We start from the raw sequence: 19,046 nt of genomic DNA on the forward strand, positions 1-19,046 counted from the left end.
TTCCAAGTTCCAAGTAGAGCTTCAACATGCAGAAACGGGAGTGAGACATAACATGCTTTGAGCATGCAGTTTACTAAAAACAAAACTTATACCAGGGGTCTGCAAACTTTAACACCTAAAGAGCCACTTGGACCCGGTTTCCACGCAAAAGAAAACACTGGGAGCCGCAAATACTTTTTAAAATCTAAAATGAAGATAACACTGTATATATTGTTTGTTTGTTTGTTTTTTTAACCTTTATGCTTTGTGTGAACAACTAAAGTAAGTAAGTAAAGTTTATTTATTAAGCGCTTTTCACAGACAAGCAGTCACAAAGCGCTGTACACAAATATTAAAATAAACAATACAATCAACAGACATTATACACAATGTAAAAGATCAAATGTAAATAATGTAAAGACTATAAAATACGTACAACAAAAGGCTTGTTTGAACAGAAAAGTTTTTAACTGCTTTTTAAAAGAATCCACGGAGCAACTAAGGTGTGTTGCTTATGAAATCCATGAAGTGCTACAGAGAAAATTACCTTTTATTCATGTAATTAACACATTTTGAACTCTTAAAGAAATATAACAAAAGGAAAGCTGAACTAAAATGATCCAGCAAACAAAAACTGTTGTGAGCCGCCCCGCTCATATCGCCTTTGGGCTTTTGGAGCCTTGACCTGACTTTTAAAAAGTAATTGGGAAAAAAAGCTCTATGCTGCTAAAAAAAAATAGATATTTGCAAAATTCTGCTTAAATATGTATTTACCTGGTTAATGTGTGTGGCGGGGCGTGGTCTGCAGCGCCGCTGCAGGGGAGGTGGACTGTAGCGTTGTCCTGCTGATAAACCCAGTGTTTATCACACAGATGAGGGCCCTCAGTCACGAGGACGCTCTCTGCAACATCTGGACATGGCCAGCAGCCATTTGCCACCCCTGCACCTCCTGAAGCTCCGTTGTTCCATTGAAGGAAAAAGCACCCCAGATCATTATGGAGCCCCCTCGCTGTAGGCGTAGTAAACACCTCAGGTGAGACCTGCTTATCATGGCAGTAACACTGCAAACCATCAGGACCATCAAAGTTACATTTGTTCTCATCGTCTAAGGAGCTTGGAAAGAAAAGTGTCTGGACTTCTGGAAGTTGCTTGAAGACGTTTCACCTCTCATCCGAGAAGCTTCTTCAGTTCTAGGGTCAAATGGTGGAGAGTCCCAGATTTAAGCCCTGTGGGAGTAACCCCCCGAGAGGGGACAATGGACCCCCTAATGATCCTCTACCTAATCACATGAGCCAAGGTGTGAAAGAGGCTCATGTGATTAGCTAGAGGACCTTTCAATGTCCCATGTTTGGTCAAAACGGTCAGTTCTGTGGCGTCCATGGAGACGAGGCCTCTGAAGACGTGTTTTGAGGCCGTCTGATGGTTATGGGGCTGCAGTCGGCACCAGGAACGGCCTTAATTTGGGTCGAGGGTTATCCAGTGTCTCGACGGACAGCCAACTGGATCCTCCGGCTCAGTGCTGATGACATTTGTTTGGGTCTTCCACTTGACTTTTGTTCCATAAACCTCAGGATCATTTCAGGAATTCCAAATAACTGTCTCACTGCGTCCCACCTCAGCAGTGACGGTGCTGTGAGAGACCATGCTTATGCAGTTCAACAACCCGACCCCGTTCAAAAAGGGAACATTTGTTTGCCTTTGCCATCAGAACATCATGACAGTGTGACTACCTGACAGGAAATGACAGTGAATCCACATTTGTGCCCAGATTTGTCCTTTTAAAGGCATGTGGCCCGAAACTTTTGATCAGCCGTAAAACAGCCCGTTTCAGTTTGTGTTGTTTTCAATAAACTGCATGCTCAAATGTTTTGTCTCAATCACATTTCTGCATGTTAAAGCTCTAGTTGGAACCTGGTGAAGATCCAACCATGCAAAATATGACTTTTGGCCACTTTTCAAGTGGTCTTAAACATTTAATTGAGACTGTATCTCTGCTGTGTGTCTTTGAAGGACCAACTCACAGATAAACACAAACTGTTTCACATCCGTTGGCTTCACGACCGTGGCCGTTCGAGCGCCATATGACTAGCAGCGGTACGTGCGGTTACCTTTCCACATCTTGGAGTCGTTGAGCATCAGTCGGTCGACAAGCGAGGAGTTCTCTCCCTCTGGACCTTTCTGCAATCCCACCTGACACAGGATCCTCCTCAGGCCATCTAAAACACAGTGCACAGTCACCACATGCAGCAGCAGAGACACACACAGAGGAATTGTGGGTAATGAAGTCCACACGTACCAGAGTACTGAATGATCTGACCCAGCCAGCTCAGAGCCTTCAGAGCAAAACACTGATGAGCAACGACAGACGAGTGCATCACCTGAACCCGGAGAGGCTTTGACTGACGGCTGGTGTTTCTCTGAGGGGATAGGATAGGAGGAGGAGCAGAGAAGGAGGTGATGGGGATGTAGGAAGAGGAGGAGGTGAGACATTCTTTGTTTTCTTAAATTGTTGTGATGAGTAAAACCAGAAGGCAGTGAATGTAAATGAGTGCGACATTGAACGTCCCTGAAGCAGGCACCGTCAGCACCCCCCCACATCAGTTCAAGACTTCCTGTCATTTACCAAACTTGGAAACACTCACCACAATCACGGACTTGGCCTGTTCACAGAACTGGAAGTCTCCATACCGAACCGACTTCCTGCCCTGCGCGCGCACGCGCACACACACACACACACACACACACACACACACACACACACACACACACAAACAAAACAGATTCTTAGAATAATCACCAGAACATGAAAAACAAGAAGCTCCTTGTCACATTTCTGAGTTCCTATAAGCGTGTTACTGTGTGTGTGTACTGACATCTCGATCCACCGTAGTGGCGAAGCTCACGGCCTCCTTCTGGCTGCAGCTGACAGCTTTCTGCAGCGTGTAGATCACCTGCTCGTACGTGTGCACTTCATCATTGAACAGCATGCAGTAGTAGGTGTCCTCTCGCTCCCTGCAGACACATACACACACACACACACAGTGTGAACGCTGCAGTATGACGCGTTTACTGTCACGTGTCTCAGGTAAAGGTAGAGTGAGCCTACGGTGGCTGCAGTCCTGTGGGGAGCAGGTCCTCGTGCTCCCAGGTCAGCAGGTCGACGGCATACTTCAGGATGATGAAAAAGACACTGAACGCACGGCCGACCATGTCAGTGGGTAGCTGAGCTACGGGGTCCTGGAAGGACAAACAGCACAGAGTGAGCACTCTGAGAGACAGGGTTACCATCCTAAGCCAGCTCAGTTCACACCAGCCTCTAATCAGTCTCTCACACTCAAACCACAGCTGTGAAGTATGTCTGTGAAGGTTCTCAGTCATCCCTGTCATCATAGTCTAAGAAAGAAAAAGGCATCTGGACTTGTTTAAGTTGCTTGAAGACGTTTCACCTCTCATCTGAGAAGCTTGTTCAGTTCTAGGGTCAAATGGTTTTTCTTTCCAAGCTCCTTAGACCACAGCTGTGAAGATCCTTCTTCCTTCCATCCAACACCGAGTAAAACAACCCACGATTACTGCCACTCAAAAATAAAAATAAAATCCAAACTACAGGATCCAGGGAACGGAGGAAATATTTGCATGGCTGCTTTTATATTCTCTGAAAAGACGCTTAGGAACCTCCTCAAATAGGAACCTCCTTTTAATGTTTTAGTCGGGGAGCTCTCAGAGGACAACTTATCAGCGCTCAGGTCTGCTGAAAGTGAATAAGTAAGTAAAGAAATTTTTATACAGCACCTTTCAAGATAAAATCACGAAGTGCTTCACAGAAGCTAAAACATAAAAACAAAAATCAACCAAAAGCAAGTTTAAAAAGAAGAGTTTTTAGCTGTTTTTTAAAAGAGACCACTGAGTCCACAGATCTCAGGCTCAAAGGGAGAGAGTTCCACAGTCTGGGGGCCACAGTTACAAAAGCTCTGTCGCCTTTTGTTTTCAGCCTCGTGTGCTCGACAACCAGCAAGCCCTGATCACATGACCTCAGAGACCTGTGGATGTACGGATGTAAAACATCACTGATGTATGTTGGTGCTTGTCCATGTAGAGCCCTGAATGTCAAAATCATAATCTTAAAGTGGACTCTGAATATTATGGGGAGCTAGTGCAGCTATATCAGCAGGGGTGTGGCATTACTTGGAAGGCTTGGTCTGAAGCTTTGCTGCAGCATTCTGAGCACCCTGCAGATATTTCAAAGAGGCATTACATAAACAGGTGAACAAGGAATTACAATAGTCCAAACGAGATGAGACAAATGCATGAATGATTATTTCCAGTTCAGAGCGTGACTCAATGGTACTCAGCTTAGCAATGTTTCTTAAATGGTAAAAACAGGAGCAGACCAGAGATTTAACATGAGCCTCCAAAGTCAGAGCTGAGTCAAAAGTTACATCAAGGCTCCTGATAGAAGGTTTGGCAAATGAAGCAAGAGGGCCTAAATTTTCCACTACCAAGGGCACAAATTTATCAGGAACACAAACAAGGACTTTAGTTTTCTCCTCATTAAGTTGAAGAAAGTTATCAGCCTCCAACCTCTCATGGAGTCTATGCACCTATGCAAGATCTGTAGTTTGGAAACATCATGTGGCTTAAAAGAGATATACAACTGAATATCATCTGCATAGCAGTGATACGAAATGTCCTTGTGCTAAGAAGGTCCTGAAGAGAGAGTATATACAACAAAAAACAATAAGGGTCCCAACACAGAACCTTGTGGCACACCATAGGCAAGACAAGTGGAGGAGGACCTGAACTTAGAGCTAGCCATAGAGAAGGATCGTTCACACAAACAAGACCCCGATATACCCATCCAGCGTCTCAGCCTATGTAACAAAATGTGACGGTACCAAAGGCACAGGTCAGGTCCAACATCAGCAAGACATCAAAATGTCACTGGACACTCTAAAGAAGTGCAGTTTCAATAGAGTGAGCGCTACGAAAGTCAGATTGGAATTTATCGAGAATGTTGTATTTATCTAAATCAGCTGTGAACTGCTTAGAAACAACTTTTTCTAAAATCTTAGCGATGAATGATAGTTTTAAATTTGGTCTACAACTGCTAAGCAGAGAAGTGTCAAGCTTGGGGTTGTTGTTGTTTTTTTTAACAGTGGGTGAATAACAGCATTCTTACAATAAACAGGGACCTGACCAGAAACCAGTGAGGCATTGATAATTGTAAGCACACAGGGACCAATAAACTGAAAGACATTTTTAAACAAAGATCCAGGTAAAATATCAAGAGAGCAGGAGGATGCTTTCATTGAATCAACTAACTTGACAGCTCAGGTAAGGACACAGGTAAAAATCTTTCTAAAATAGCAGGCCTAGCTTGAGTTGAAGCTGACAACAGAGACACAGAAGGAGAGACATTGTTCCTCACATTGTCTTTCTTTGTTGAAAAAGTCAGTAAAGACACTAGCTCTGAGAAATAGGCAGCCCTCGCATCTTGAACTGAAGAGTTAAAAGAAACTAAAAGGTCCTTTAAATAAAAGAGATGGACATGCAAACGAGTTTTCCTCCATAAACGCTCAACCTTACGGCAGCAACGCTTTAAACAGCAAATGCTGTCATTTATCCAGGGGGACAACTTTGAAACCGGAGCTAGTCTAGTTTAAACAGGACAAACATTGTCTAAAATAGAAAGACAAAGATTATTAAAAACATTTGTTAATAAATCAAAATTATAGGAAGGTAAGACTAAATAAAAAACATCAGAAATTTTGGCAGCAGTAGAGGAATTTAAGATGCGAGAGCTAACCACATGTTGAACAGGAGAGAGGGACAGATGGAAAGACAAGTTAAAAAGAATACAACGATGGTCCAAAATAAAAATGTCCTCAGTACAAAAAAAATCACTGTTTAAACCTAAAGTATAAACAAGGCCCAGTGTGTGTCCTTTGGTGTTAGTGGGACCAGACACATGCTGTGTAAAATGAAAAGAATCCATGACGCTAAGGAAACCTCTGGCAAAGAGGTCAGAGTCATCGTCAATGTGTATATTAAAATCCCCGACTGTAACCAGTCTGAACAGCTTCAAGGTGGAGGATAAAAAGTCACTGAACACCTTTAAAACTGACCATTTAGACCAGGTAGACGATACACTACAGCACAGTAACACAGATCTTTATCTCCAATTTTAACCAGCTGTAATTCAAATGATGAAAAATGTCGAACCATTACTGAGCGACAGTCAAACCGGCTTCCAAACACTGCAGTGAGATGACCTCCTTGACCGGACGTCCAAGGCTGGCTGATGAAGGAGTACCCGCCCGGGCAAAGCTCGATGAGGGATGAGTACTCACCATCGCGCTGCCAGGTTTCAGTTAGAAATAAGAAATCCAGGTTTTTTTTGGAAAGAATAAAATTGTTCAACAAGAACGTTTTATTTGTCATTGATTGGGCATTAAAGAGCGCCATGCTCTGCGAGGTAGAAGTTGAATCATTAACAGAAATGGCCCAAATTAGGGAACATAAAAACTGAAGCTTTGATCCGCGACCTTTGTAAATTCCACTCACTGTGTGGACAGAAGGCCAAACAACTGGAAAGTCTGTATAAACACTCCTGAGGTAGCATAGTCTCACAGGTCCAGGCCCTACATAATCAAGCAGGGACAAGGAAGAAAAATGCCCCTCCGTACAAACTGTCTGACCACAGGTGACTCAGCGTCGCTTACCAGCTAATCCTCGCTTCAGAAAACTCTAAGTTTCACCTGAACACTTGCTCTCTGGAGAATGACGTGAACATTAAACTGAGAATAATCAAATGGATTGAAACATGCAGAAAAGTTTAAATACATCGAACAGATGATCGAGGTCAAAGGAGCGACTCACGTTCAGACTGAGCACCGGGGGGAGGGGGGGGGGGGGGGAACAGACAGATGGGGTCATGTCATCAGCTCTGCTCAATTTGCTTGATTTTCTAATTCTGTTCACGGCAGGAAGGTTTATACTTAACAATAATTTAAAAAACATTAAGTCAGACCGACGGACAGAGCCACAGATGGTTAAGGTGCTAACATACCGTCCACAATGCCGTCATCACACAGAGGCAGCCGTTTGTACCTGCGGGCACTTCACAAAGAGCCACTGTGGTATTCTTCTAAATGAAACATGTTGCCATGCCGACAATATCACGTCACACGCACTGATGACGAGGAGAACAAGCCAAGAGTTTGTCGAGTGTTTATCATATCGCACTGGCCACAACAGACTCATAGAAAATCCTGAGCATTTTCTGGCAGATGTTGAAGGACCTCAGTCGCCTCAAAAAATAGAGACGACTCTGGCCCTTCCTGTAAAGTGCTGTGGTGTTTTTAGCCCAGTCCAGTTTATTGTCAATGTGTACTCCAAGGTATTTATAGTCCTCCACAATGTCAACACTGACCCCCTGGATTGAAACAGGGGTCAAGTGTCTCCTGGTCTTCCTGAAGTCCACGATCAGTTCCTTGGTCTTTGCCACGTTGAGCTGCAGATGATTCTGCTCACACACGTGACAAAGGAGTCAACCACAGCCCGGTACTCTGTCTCATCATCCCTGTTGATGCATCCAACCACCGCAGAGTCATCAGAAAACTTCTGAAGATGGAGGTCTCTGTGCAGTGGCTGAAGTCTGTGGTGTAGAGGGTGAAGAGGAAGGGGGAGAGGACAGTCCCCTGTGGTGCCCCTGTGTTGCTGATTACCTTGTCACACTCACTGTGGGAGACGTACATATTGTGGTCTTCCTGTCAGGTAATCAACAATCCAGGACACCAGAGAAGCATCCACCTGCATCGCTGCTAACTTATCACCCAGGAGGGTCGGCCTGATGGTGTTGAAAGCACTAGAAAAGTCAAAAAACATGACCCTCACAGTGCTCGCCGGCTGGTCCAGATGGGTGTAGACACGATTGAGCAGGTAGATGATGGCGTCCTCAGTTCCGAGACGAGGCTGATAAGCGAACTGAAGGGGATCCAGATGTGGTCTTACTATGGGTCGCAGCTGGTCCAGGATGAGCCTTTCCAGGGTCTTCATGATGTGAGAGGTCAGTGCCACGGGCCTGTAATCCTGGGGGGCACTGGGACGTGGCGTCTTTGGTACAGGGACGAGGCATGATGTCTTCCACATCACCGGGACCCTCTGCAGACTCAGACTCAGCATAAACAGTTTATGAAAGACTCCACACAGCTGGGGGGCACAGGTCTTGAGGACGAGGGGACTCACTCCGTCTGGTCCAGCAGACTTGCCTGAGTGAAGTCTCCTCATTTGCATCTCAACCTGGTATAGGGCTTTGGAGCGTGATGTCACAGGGGTGGGCGTGGAAAGGATTTTGGCCCGATCCGCCATTTTGGGGGTCTAGCGCAAGTGAAAAGGGAGCGAAGGCACACACAACAGCCATGGTTCGTATTTGCTGTGTGGTCGGCTGCAATGTACGATCACACGACCGGCAAGAGAATAAGGTTGAAAATGGTTTATCTTTTCATTCTTTCCCAACCTGGAAGCAACATGAGGCAGCTCGTGTATCGATGTTACCAAACGAAGGCATCTAGCCTGGATAGCAGCTGTGAGACGAGCTGATATCCAGTTCTCTTCCATCTCCAAATATCTGTTGGTGCTCCATACATTTTCATTCCGGTAAGTTCTAAATATGTTCACTCTTTATAGCCTATTAGTTTTATTTTCGATGCGCTCTGAGCTCATAGCAAATTAGAACAAACATCCTACTGAGTGATTTTGCAGAACTACCTTCTATTTATAGAGTTGCTAATTATTTGGCATTATTGCAGCAAACCAACCTATGAAATGGATGAAACATCGTGACTGGGTTCCAGCGCTACACAAGGGACCTGCTTCAAACATACCACCATGCCAATCAGATTACTTCTTCCATGTGAGGGTGAAGAGGTGACCCTCCTGGATAAGATGGTGAAGGTTTGCTGCGTTTTGGTGAACAGTGTGATAATAAAACCAGGGAAGAATGAAACCTGCTCCTGTTAAATATTCTTAAGTCTTGTGCTGTTAAAATTGCTGTATTTTTTCAAAAGATACAGTAAATAAAGTAATGTTAGTAGTGGGTGATATCATGTAAACACTCATGATTTTGTGTAAACATTTTGTCATTTGTAAACTATAAATGACATGGATTCTACATTGTAACTGATGTGATGTTCTATAAGGTGGTTTTAATAAAAATAAAATAAAAAGGCAAAAATTAGTTTGTTTCTTTATTCAACTTTTGAACAGTGGGACTCAGTCAGTACATATTCAGTAAATGTACATATACATATATAGTACATATTCAGTAAATGCAAATTATTTACACAGCAGTGCACTACAGGCATAAATCTAGACCCCTAGATAAAACATTATGGGTCATTCCCACAACCCACAGCTTTACTGTGTTCCAGCAAAGTATCCAATAGCAGTGACGACTCCTCCACAGTAGCAGGTGGGATTTTTCTGTTTTGAGGACGGCTCCTTTTACCTGTCAATACAGATGGTCTGTTTAGGTTTTGATCAAGAGCCTTTTTTGGGCAGCTGAAGAGGAGAAGTCTATCTTATGGCCAACCTCTTGCTGTATCTTGGTCACATTACCCAGCAAAACCCAGTATGCAGGTTCATCTGTAACAGTCCTTGTGCCACAGATAAACACTGTTGCTTCTACATTAAACAGAAGAGCAGTGACGTGGGTGCAGGTCTCCGCGACTCCGGCCTTACAGGTGCAGTGGGCGGCTTCAACCTTCCCTGTGATGCTCACAGTGACCCATGGCTGCAATGCTGGTTCATTCAGTCTTTGAGAGTGCAGGACCTGAAACACACACAGACAAAGTTCATTTAAAGACAAGAACTAATGAGCCAAGGCCGACGTAAATGTGTTTTATCTACTTTATCATAAATGTAACAAAGTGTTTAGAAAGTTAGCACATACATGTCATTTTTCATTTCTTTATGTGTCCATCTATAGAACGCTGCAGGTTATAGTGTAAATCTGCCTGCAGAAAATGAACCTAAAGTATGTAATGCAAGGATGTCATCACTTTAGAGATGGAGAAAGCATAAAGTGACAATTATGAATCACTTAATATGATAAGGAGATTCTGCAGGTCATTAATCAATGTATAAAATTAAAATAAAATGTATTTTTAGTGACACAGGACACAAACATGGAAGCAAGATGTATAATTAGGATTATTTATAATAAATATGAATAAATTAGTGCAATTTCTTTAACCATAAAGAACAACAATCCTTCAGGACAATGTCACATCAATGCACTGAACTCACTATGTTATCCATCTAACAGCCTCCGCATGTTCTCACTGTAATTTCCCCTCATGAATGAATTTGTGCTGCACTAATGTGAATGTTTGCAGGGAAATCAAACGCATTTCACTCGCAGTACTCAAGCTGACTTACCTTTGTTTGAATGACGACTTGTACGCGCTGACTCCACAGACAAGGTCAGGCTACGTCAGTAGCGGTTGGTCTTCAGGGTTTCTACTCCACGGCCGTATTTCATACGGGTCCACATTTCCAATGCACGCTCTTTTCTGCAAGTACCGCTGCTTCGCCTCTGGACGCAATCGGTCTCTATACAGTTCATTCTCTTTTGAGCTGCTTTTAAGCATCTTTCTTGTAGTCGTCGTTCCAACACAGTGTGTTTGTGTTGATTCGTAGACCCCGAAAATGGCGCTGCGCTCCCATAATGCATTGCGGCGTGACGTCAACTCCAAAGCCCTATTGAGTGAAGGTGATGGGTGGGGTGTCAGGAATCTCACAGGAGGCAACAGCGCCATGTGAAGAGAGAGGCTGGCACAGTGGTGTGGCTCTGGGTTCCAGGCTGACTACAGGTGAGGTTGTGGGGGTGGGAGCAGACACTGTGGTGTCGAATCTATTGAAAAACAGTTTAAACTCATTGGCTCTATTCTCACCTCCCTCAGCTCCCCTGCTGTTGGTTGGCCTGAATCCAGTGATGGTCTTCATGCCCCTCCACACCTCTCTCATGCTGTTCTGCTGGAGTTTCCACTCCAGCTTCCTCCTGTAATTGTCCTTAGCCTCTCTGATCTTGTCCTTTAGTAACACCTGGACCTTCCTCACCTCCTCTTTGTTGCCCCCTCTGAAAGCCCTCTTCTTGTTGTTGAGGAGGGCTTTGATGTTCTTAGTCACCCACGGCTTGTTATTTGGGTAACAATGAACAGTCTGAGCTGGAACAATGGAGTCGGTGCAGAAAGTTATGTAGCCTGTGATACACTCAGTAAGCCCATTGATGTCCTCAGCGTGAGGCTCACAGAGTGTTTCCCAGTTGGTCACCTCAAAACAGCCCTGTAGTTCCGCTATTGCCTCCTCTGACCACCTCCTAACAGTCCTGGTGGTCACAGGTTCCCTCCTCACAATTGGCACATAGCGAGGGGTTAGGTGAATCAGGTTATGATCTGACCTACCAAGTCAGATCATAACCTGATTCACCTAAAATTCATTTAAAGGCTGTAAGACATATTTAATGAAAATAAGGTAAAGCAACTTAAACACAATTTAAAGGACATAACAGCCATAACTGAAACTTCCAAATGAATATGATGGGTGCCAGACAGACAGAGCCAGAGCAAGACAGCTGGTTCAGTCAAGGTGTCTTTATATACACTGGGACTGGCCTTCTCAGGTGTGCTGCATCTATAATTGGGTCAGCTCCACCTACCTGCAAGAAACAGGTAACAGAAAAACCAAAACACAAGGCCAGCCCACAGAGCAGCTATCTGAACGCTACTCCAACAGAGGTCGATTATCTTGTTAATAATTTCACCTCCTCACTACGTACGACTCTGGATACTGTAGCTCAGGGCTGCCCAATCCCAGTCCTCAAGAGCTACTATCCTGCAGCTTTTAGATGCATCCCTACTCCAACACAGCTGAATCAAATGGTTTGATTACCTCTTCAGCATGCCATCATGTTTGGCAAAGGCCTGATAACGAGCCATTCATTTGATTCAGGTGTGTGGGAACAAGGATGCATCTAAAAGCTGCAGGACGGTAGCTCTCGAGGACCGGGATTGGGCACCCCTGCTGTAGCTCCTGTGAAAACTAAGGTCTCAAATCAGAAGTACCTGACTCTGTGGTATAATTCTCAAACACGTACCCTAAAGCAGATGACTCGTAAGCTGGAGAGGAAATGGCGTGTCCCAAATTCAGAGGATCATCATTTAGCCTGGAGAAATAGTTTGCTGCTTTATAAGAAAGCCCTCCGCAAAGCCAGAACATCTTACTATTCATCACTGATTGAAGAAAATAAGAACAACCCCAGGTTTCTCTTCAGCACTGTAGCCAGTCTGACAAACAGTCAGAGCTCTGTTGAGCCAACCATCCCTTTAACGTTAACTAGTAATGACTTCATGAACTTCTTCACAAATAAAATGTTTTTTTTTTTTATTACTTAGCTTTTAATAAAGGTTTTACATATTTTTACAACAGAAAAGGAAAACAACAAACAACCGAAAACAACAATAACAAAACAAGCAGTTGACTGAAAAGCACAGCTTTTTCCCACAAAGCAATTCTGGCAGTGAGAACATGACTTTATATTCATGAATTGACAGCAGATCTACAGATGTAAGAGCAGCCTAGGAGAGGCATACAGAGGTTTATATAGATGTATATGTGTGTGTGTATTTATATAGAGTAGGCACAAACAGGAGAAAGAAAAAATAAATTTAATTTAAAAACAAAAAACAAAACAAACAACATTCTAATTTCGGATATATTTCAACCACTTGTACCATCTTGTGGTATAAATATTAGCCTGCAGTCTTAACAAAAAGGTACGTTTTTCCATTTTATGAATCTCCTCAACAACGCTCAACCAGTCGTCCAGAACAGGGGGGTCAGTACAGAGCCACTTACGAGTAATTGCTTTTTTTGCTGCAGCAGTAAGAATCTTCAGGAGATATTTGTCATTGCTTGTTAATTCTTCGGGTAGGTCTCCTAAATAAAATGTTATGACAGGCCGTTGTTTTGATTTAAAGCCTATAGTCTGTTCTATCTTTGATATAACATCTTCCCAAAATTTTTCGACACGACCAGAATATGTGGGTATGGTTTGCAACAGTTTCCCCACAGCTCCTCCAGCATGAAGAATTTCCCCGTGTTTGTTGTTTTGGTGTTATGAAAAATCGTACCAGATTTTTCCAACTAAATTCTCGCCAGTATGCAGAGGATGAGGTTGAACTGGCAGTCTCACACATATTGTCCCATTGCTCAGAAGTTATAACTGAGGACAACTCTCTCTCCCATCTTTCCTTTATATACAGTAAGCTGTTGAGGTTCCCCTACTTTTCAATATGCCCTGGTAGAGTTTAGAGATAACTGACTTGCAGCCCTTATAATATGTTTGTGAAATCAGATTAATTATTTCATTGGGTTGTGTATTAATTTCTTTAGTCACTTTTGAGGATAAATACTGCCGTAATTGTAGGTATCTGAAAAAAAAATCCCTTTTTCCTAGTTCATATTTTTCTTGTAATGTTTGGAAACTTTGCAGGCCATTCTTATCCAGTATTTTACAGTATACATTGCCTTTATGCGACCAATTCTTAAATTGTAAATCCAATTGGTTTGGTTTAAACTCAGAGTCATAAGCCACCTACTTAAGTACTTGAATGTGGTTCCTTAGATTTAGTTCCTTCACTATCTCAAACCAGATAAGCAATGTAAAAGATGTGAAAGGGTTCAGTTCTTTCTGGTGGGCTCTTGCCAGCTTCCGATCTCCTATCAAGGCTTGTATTGGAATGACCCCACACATATTCTCAATGTCTTTCCATCGGGCCCCATAAGTGTCAACATACCATTGTATAATTATTTTGAGTTGAGCAGCAAGGTAGTAATCCCTGAGACTTGGGAGGGAGAAGCCGCCTTTATCTTTATGGAATAATAATGTGCTATATTTAATTCTAGGTTTCCGCCCCCTCCAAATAAATCAAGATATTTGTTTGTCCCAGACATGGAACTGAGATTTGGGGATTTTGATAGGCAGAGACATAAACAGATACAGTAGTCTGGGTAGGACTGACATTTTAATGACCTCCATTCTCGCGCTAAAATCAAAAACAAGTGTTGACCATTGAGTGAGGTCCTCTTTAATCTTTTGGCTCACGGGTTCAAAGTTGTTTTTTTTATACAAGTCATCTAACGATTTAGTCAGCCATACTCCTAAATATCTAATTGCTTTCAGAGACCAATCAACAGAAAAAAATAATAATTTAACCTCATTCAACAGGCTATAGTTAAAACTCAAAATTTGTGTTTTTCCTATGTTGAGTTTTTAACCAGAATACATCCCAAACCTTCCCAGCAAATCTAAAAGGGTCCGGATGGACTGGTCTGGATTCGACAAGTACAAGAGGACATCATCAGCATATAGTGCTATTTTATGTTCTCTTGAATTAACTACGACCCCATGAACACTATTATTTTCTCTTATTGCTTGTGCTAAAGGTTCAATGTAAAGAGCGAAAAGAGTCGGAGACAAGGGACAACCTTGACGAGTAGATCTTTCCAACTTTACACGGTCCGTGACTCGTCCATTTATCTTGATTCTCGCGGTAGGCATTAAATATAATGTCTTAATACTGTTAATGGAGTTTTCAGCAAAACCAAACCTTTCTAAGACCAAGAACAAATACGACCAGCTGACACAATCAAAGGCCTTTTCGGCATCCAGACTAATTAGTACCGCTTTATGATTATTTTCTCTTACATTATTGATTATGTGGAGAGAGCGTCTTATGTTGTCTTGGATTTGCCGGCCCCCAACAAATCCAGTTTGATCTTCATCAATCAAATCTGGGATTAACGAGTTTAGCCTATTAGATATAATTGAGGCATAAAGCTTATAATCTTGGTTTAGGACTGATATCGGCCTATATGAGCTGCACAGCATTTTATTCTTACCGTCTTTAGGTATAATTGTTATGATTGCCTCAGACCATGATGGGGGGGTGGACATATTCTCTAATGTCCAGTTCAATGACCTTAGCAAAACTGGAAGCACCTCCACCTCAAATGCTTTATACCACTCAGCCGGCAGGCCGTCTGTACCTGGTGTTTTGTTATTTTTTAGTTTCTTTAAGGCCATTTCCAGTTCTTCTTTCTGAATCTGTTTGGTTAGGCATTCATTTTGACACTCGCCAATTGATGGCAAATCTAATGAATTAAGAAACATTTTCATATCTTCTGTATTGGCTTGTGCAGGTTGTGCGTATAACATTTTGTAATAGGTTTGGAATGCCAAGTCAATTCCTTCCAGGTCACTTTGTAATTTCCCAGTTTGGGGACCAAGGACTGAGCACATAGAATGCGTCATTTGCCTTTTACGAAGTTTTCGAGCAAGTAATTTTGTTGCCCTTGGCCCAGTTTCATAATATGATTGCCTCATAAATTTGTATTTTTTCTCTTCTTCTTCCTGATATATATCAAGAATTTGTTTTTTAATTTTCTGAATTTGTTTCAAGGTCTGGTCAGATTGAGTATTTTTGTGTCTGTTTTCTAAATCTTTTAGTGTATTTTCAAGTCCATTCAGCTGATTCTCTTTAGCTTTCTTCAGAGCTGCACTTAGTGATATAAATTTGCCCCTAACAACTGCCTTTAAGGTGTCCCATAAAATGTTAGGATTTACCTGGCCATTATCATTTATTTCTAGAAAATATTTTATTTCAGCTTTTATCTCTTTTATAATAGCCTTATTGTTAAGTAGACCTGTATTTAGCCTCCATACAGTTTTTTTTGGTCTAGTCTCTAGGTTAATTGTTAGATAAATTGGTGAATGGTCTGACATATTCCTAGTGCCTATGTCACAACTTTTTACCCTATGTCTATCATTTCTAAAGACAAAGAAAAGATCTATTCTTGAATATATGGCATGGGGGGGTGAAAAGTAAGTAAAATCTCTATGCTTTGGATGCATTTCTCGCCAAATATCCAATAAGCCCAAGTCATCCAGGCCCTTTCTTAGCAATTTACTCTGTGAAGTCACTATCCTCTTATTATTAGAGGTATCATCCTTATGCATGATTGTATTAAAGTCCCCTGCGCATATTAACACACCCTGAGACTCCGAGGAGATCAATTCAAGGATTTTCTTAAGAAGTTTCAAATCATAATTTGGTTGTAGGTAGACTGAAAGAAGAGTTACCATTTTGCCCTCTATTTTACCTTGAATTAACACATATCTGCCTTCATTATCCTTTACTTGTCTGGTAAGTTCAAAATGTAGGGAGTTGTGTATCAATACCGCAACTCCTCTTTTGTTACCTGTTTTAAAAGAGCTGTAAAATGTATTTGTGAATCCAAACTTCTTTAACTTCTCATGCTCTGTTTGAGATAAATGAGTTTCTTGGAGAAACACAATCTGTATTTTTCCCCGCTTTATCTTAGACATGACTCTACTCCTCTTAACAGGGTTGTTAAGTCCATTTACATTCCATGAAGCTGCTCTAAAGTCACAGTTACTCATACAGGTATTTCCAACCACTTATGTCGACGCTCTGAACATAGTTAGAACTATAAGAACAGATTAACCACAAAAACTGAACATATGTTACCTTGACTTCCACTCCTGGGGCTTTATAGTGCCCTGTCATTCTATAGTGTCCATTCTTACAATATTGGAGAAAAAAAATCCTACCATATATAGGAGCTCCATCGCTGCATCCAGCAGCTTTCTCTTGTCTCTGCGCATTTTAAGTATATCTCTCTCGGTCCTGATCAACATAGTCTGTTTTACACGACACAGGTCTAACGCAAAAAATGGTATAAAGTAAAAATGTTACTGGAGCAATACGTACAATGCCAGCATATGGTAGAGGTATTTCTTTATAAATCTTAAATAAGATGTAATAGAAAGGTAAACACCTCTTCCTCTATTATATTAAACTGAGATTAGGAAACAGTACTTACAGAGCCAAAACAGGTATTTTAGCCGCTTAGTCCAGTGAGGCTTAACACAAGATAGTTAATACTTATTGTCTGAGAAATCCACGAAGCCTTCCGCGGACACGTTCGGAGTGTGAGCTATCCATTTTCTCCCAGTGTGCGCTTCGGGTGAGAACCTGTTCCCAGTTGACGTCCCCGCAGCGTGGCATCTCCACAGCGTAACCCCGCTTCTTCATATGAATTCTCATTTTAGCTGGGTATGGTGTCTGGAAACAAATTTTTTGTTCTTTGAGGATCTTCTTAATGTCCTTCTATTCTTTGAGCTTGTTGTTAATCTCAGTCGGTAAGTCGTGTGTAAAAGTGATAGTTTTGCCCTCATAAGAAATTTTCTTAGCCCAAGCTGCTCTCAGGATTTTGTCTTTTATGTCATACCTCTGGAAATTAACCACAATAGACCTTGCAATCGCTATGTCTTGCGGCTTTGGTCCCAGTGATCGGTGAGCACGCTGAATCTGCAACTCCTCATCTTCGGAAAGGGCAAGTTCTTTCTTTATGAAGTTGTTAATGAATGCCATCATATCATTCTCCTCAGCACCTTCCTTAATTCCGTATATACGGAGGTTGTTGCGGCGCGATCTTCCTTCCAGGTCCGTGACTTTGGTCTGGAGAGTTTTCTGCTGGTCCAGACAGTGAATTAGCGCATCTCTCAGGTCCACATTCACTGTCTCAAATTCGTTCACATGTTGTTCTGCTTCAGTTAGCCTAGTGGCGTGATTAAGAATATCCACGATGGCATCTTGTAGCTTCTGATTCATCTCAGCCTTTAGGTTATTCAGATCTTCTTTGATTTCTTTCCTCATCTCTCGGATGTTATCGCTCAAATTTTGCATTGCTTTAGCCATTGTTAGCTCGTTTTCCTCACTTTGCTCCGTGCTCCTCTTCATGCTAGCTCCGTCACCGTCGCGTAAGGTGTCTTTTGCCTCTCCGTAACTTTTGGAGCTACCTGTGTCTTTTTACATCTGCCTCCACGCATTGTATATCATCGTCAGTATGAATACGTTTATTGTATCGAGTTTGTGGAGTTTTCCTCACTTATGATCAGGAGCGGACAAAAAGTTAATCCGCCATCTTGGAGCGCTCACCAGAAGTCCCCCACAAATAAAATTTTTATCATTAGAGAAAAAATTACCAATAATCATCCCACAGATGTAATATTATCTACAGCTACTCTTAGTACCATTGATGTTAAGTTAGACTCTTTTTCTCCAATTGATCTTTCTGAGTTAACTTCAATAATTACTTCCTCCAAACCATCAACGTGTCTTTTAGACCCCATTCCTACAAAACTGCTCAAAGAAGTCCTGCCATTAATTAGTTCTTCGATCTTGAATATGATCAACCTATCTCTAATAATCGGCTATGTACCACAGGCCTTCAAGCTGGCTGTAGTTAACCCTTTACTCAAAAAGCATCTCTAGACCCAGCAGTCTTAGCTAATTATAGGCCAATCTCCAACCTTCCTTTATATCAAACATCCTTGAAAGAGTGGTTGTCAAACAGCTAACAGATCATCTGCAGAGGAATGGTTTATTTGAAGAGTTTCAGTCAGGTTTCAGAGCTCATCACAGCACAGAAACAGCTTTAGTGAAGGTTACAAACAGGGCTGTTCGATATAACGATATATATCGGATGACGATATAAAAACATCTATCGTTTCATTTTATGCTATCATTTGTTTCGTGGTGTCGCAAAATAAACTGTTTACGGCAATATTTTTTCACCATTTTGATGGTCACTATATTAATTTCTTAAAGTTCTCTCTTTCTCTTATATTTAATATAACCACACTACGGACGGACAAGTGCCTGTTTTTATGCGTTGTGGTTAACAACAACGACGGTAACAGCATCCGTGTCCGTTTGTTTATGTTCCACATAAACCTTTCACAATAAAGCTCAAGATCTTGTTGAGACTTTTCAAAATAAACTGAATCACGTGAAAGAGCAGATTGTTTACGGATGAGAATTAAAAAAGAGCCGCCAGATGCTAAAATTAAACCTTAGACTCAAACGTTAGAACAGGCTTTTCCCCATAGCACGCCGTGTAATAAATACTTACAAAGAAAA

General features: G+C 42.0%; 1 protein-coding gene across 1 annotated transcript in view; it reads right to left on the reverse strand.

The window, feature by feature from the left end:
* ubr2 (ubiquitin protein ligase E3 component n-recognin 2) overlaps nucleotides 1-19,046 on the reverse strand; it is a 57,425-nt gene that overhangs the window by 23,661 nt on the left and 14,718 nt on the right. Inside the window, 5 exon segments of the mRNA XM_080869333.1 lie at nucleotides 2,088-2,195; nucleotides 2,276-2,396; nucleotides 2,622-2,684; nucleotides 2,853-2,991; nucleotides 3,086-3,216. Of these exon segments, the coding sequence (XP_080725459.1) occupies nucleotides 2,088-2,195; nucleotides 2,276-2,396; nucleotides 2,622-2,684; nucleotides 2,853-2,991; nucleotides 3,086-3,216 (562 nt within the window).

The sequence above is a fragment of the Rhamphochromis sp. 'chilingali' genome, assembly GCF_963969265.1.
Source record: "Rhamphochromis sp. 'chilingali' genome assembly, chromosome: 20".
Lineage (NCBI taxonomy): Eukaryota > Metazoa > Chordata > Actinopteri > Cichliformes > Cichlidae > Rhamphochromis > Rhamphochromis sp. 'chilingali'.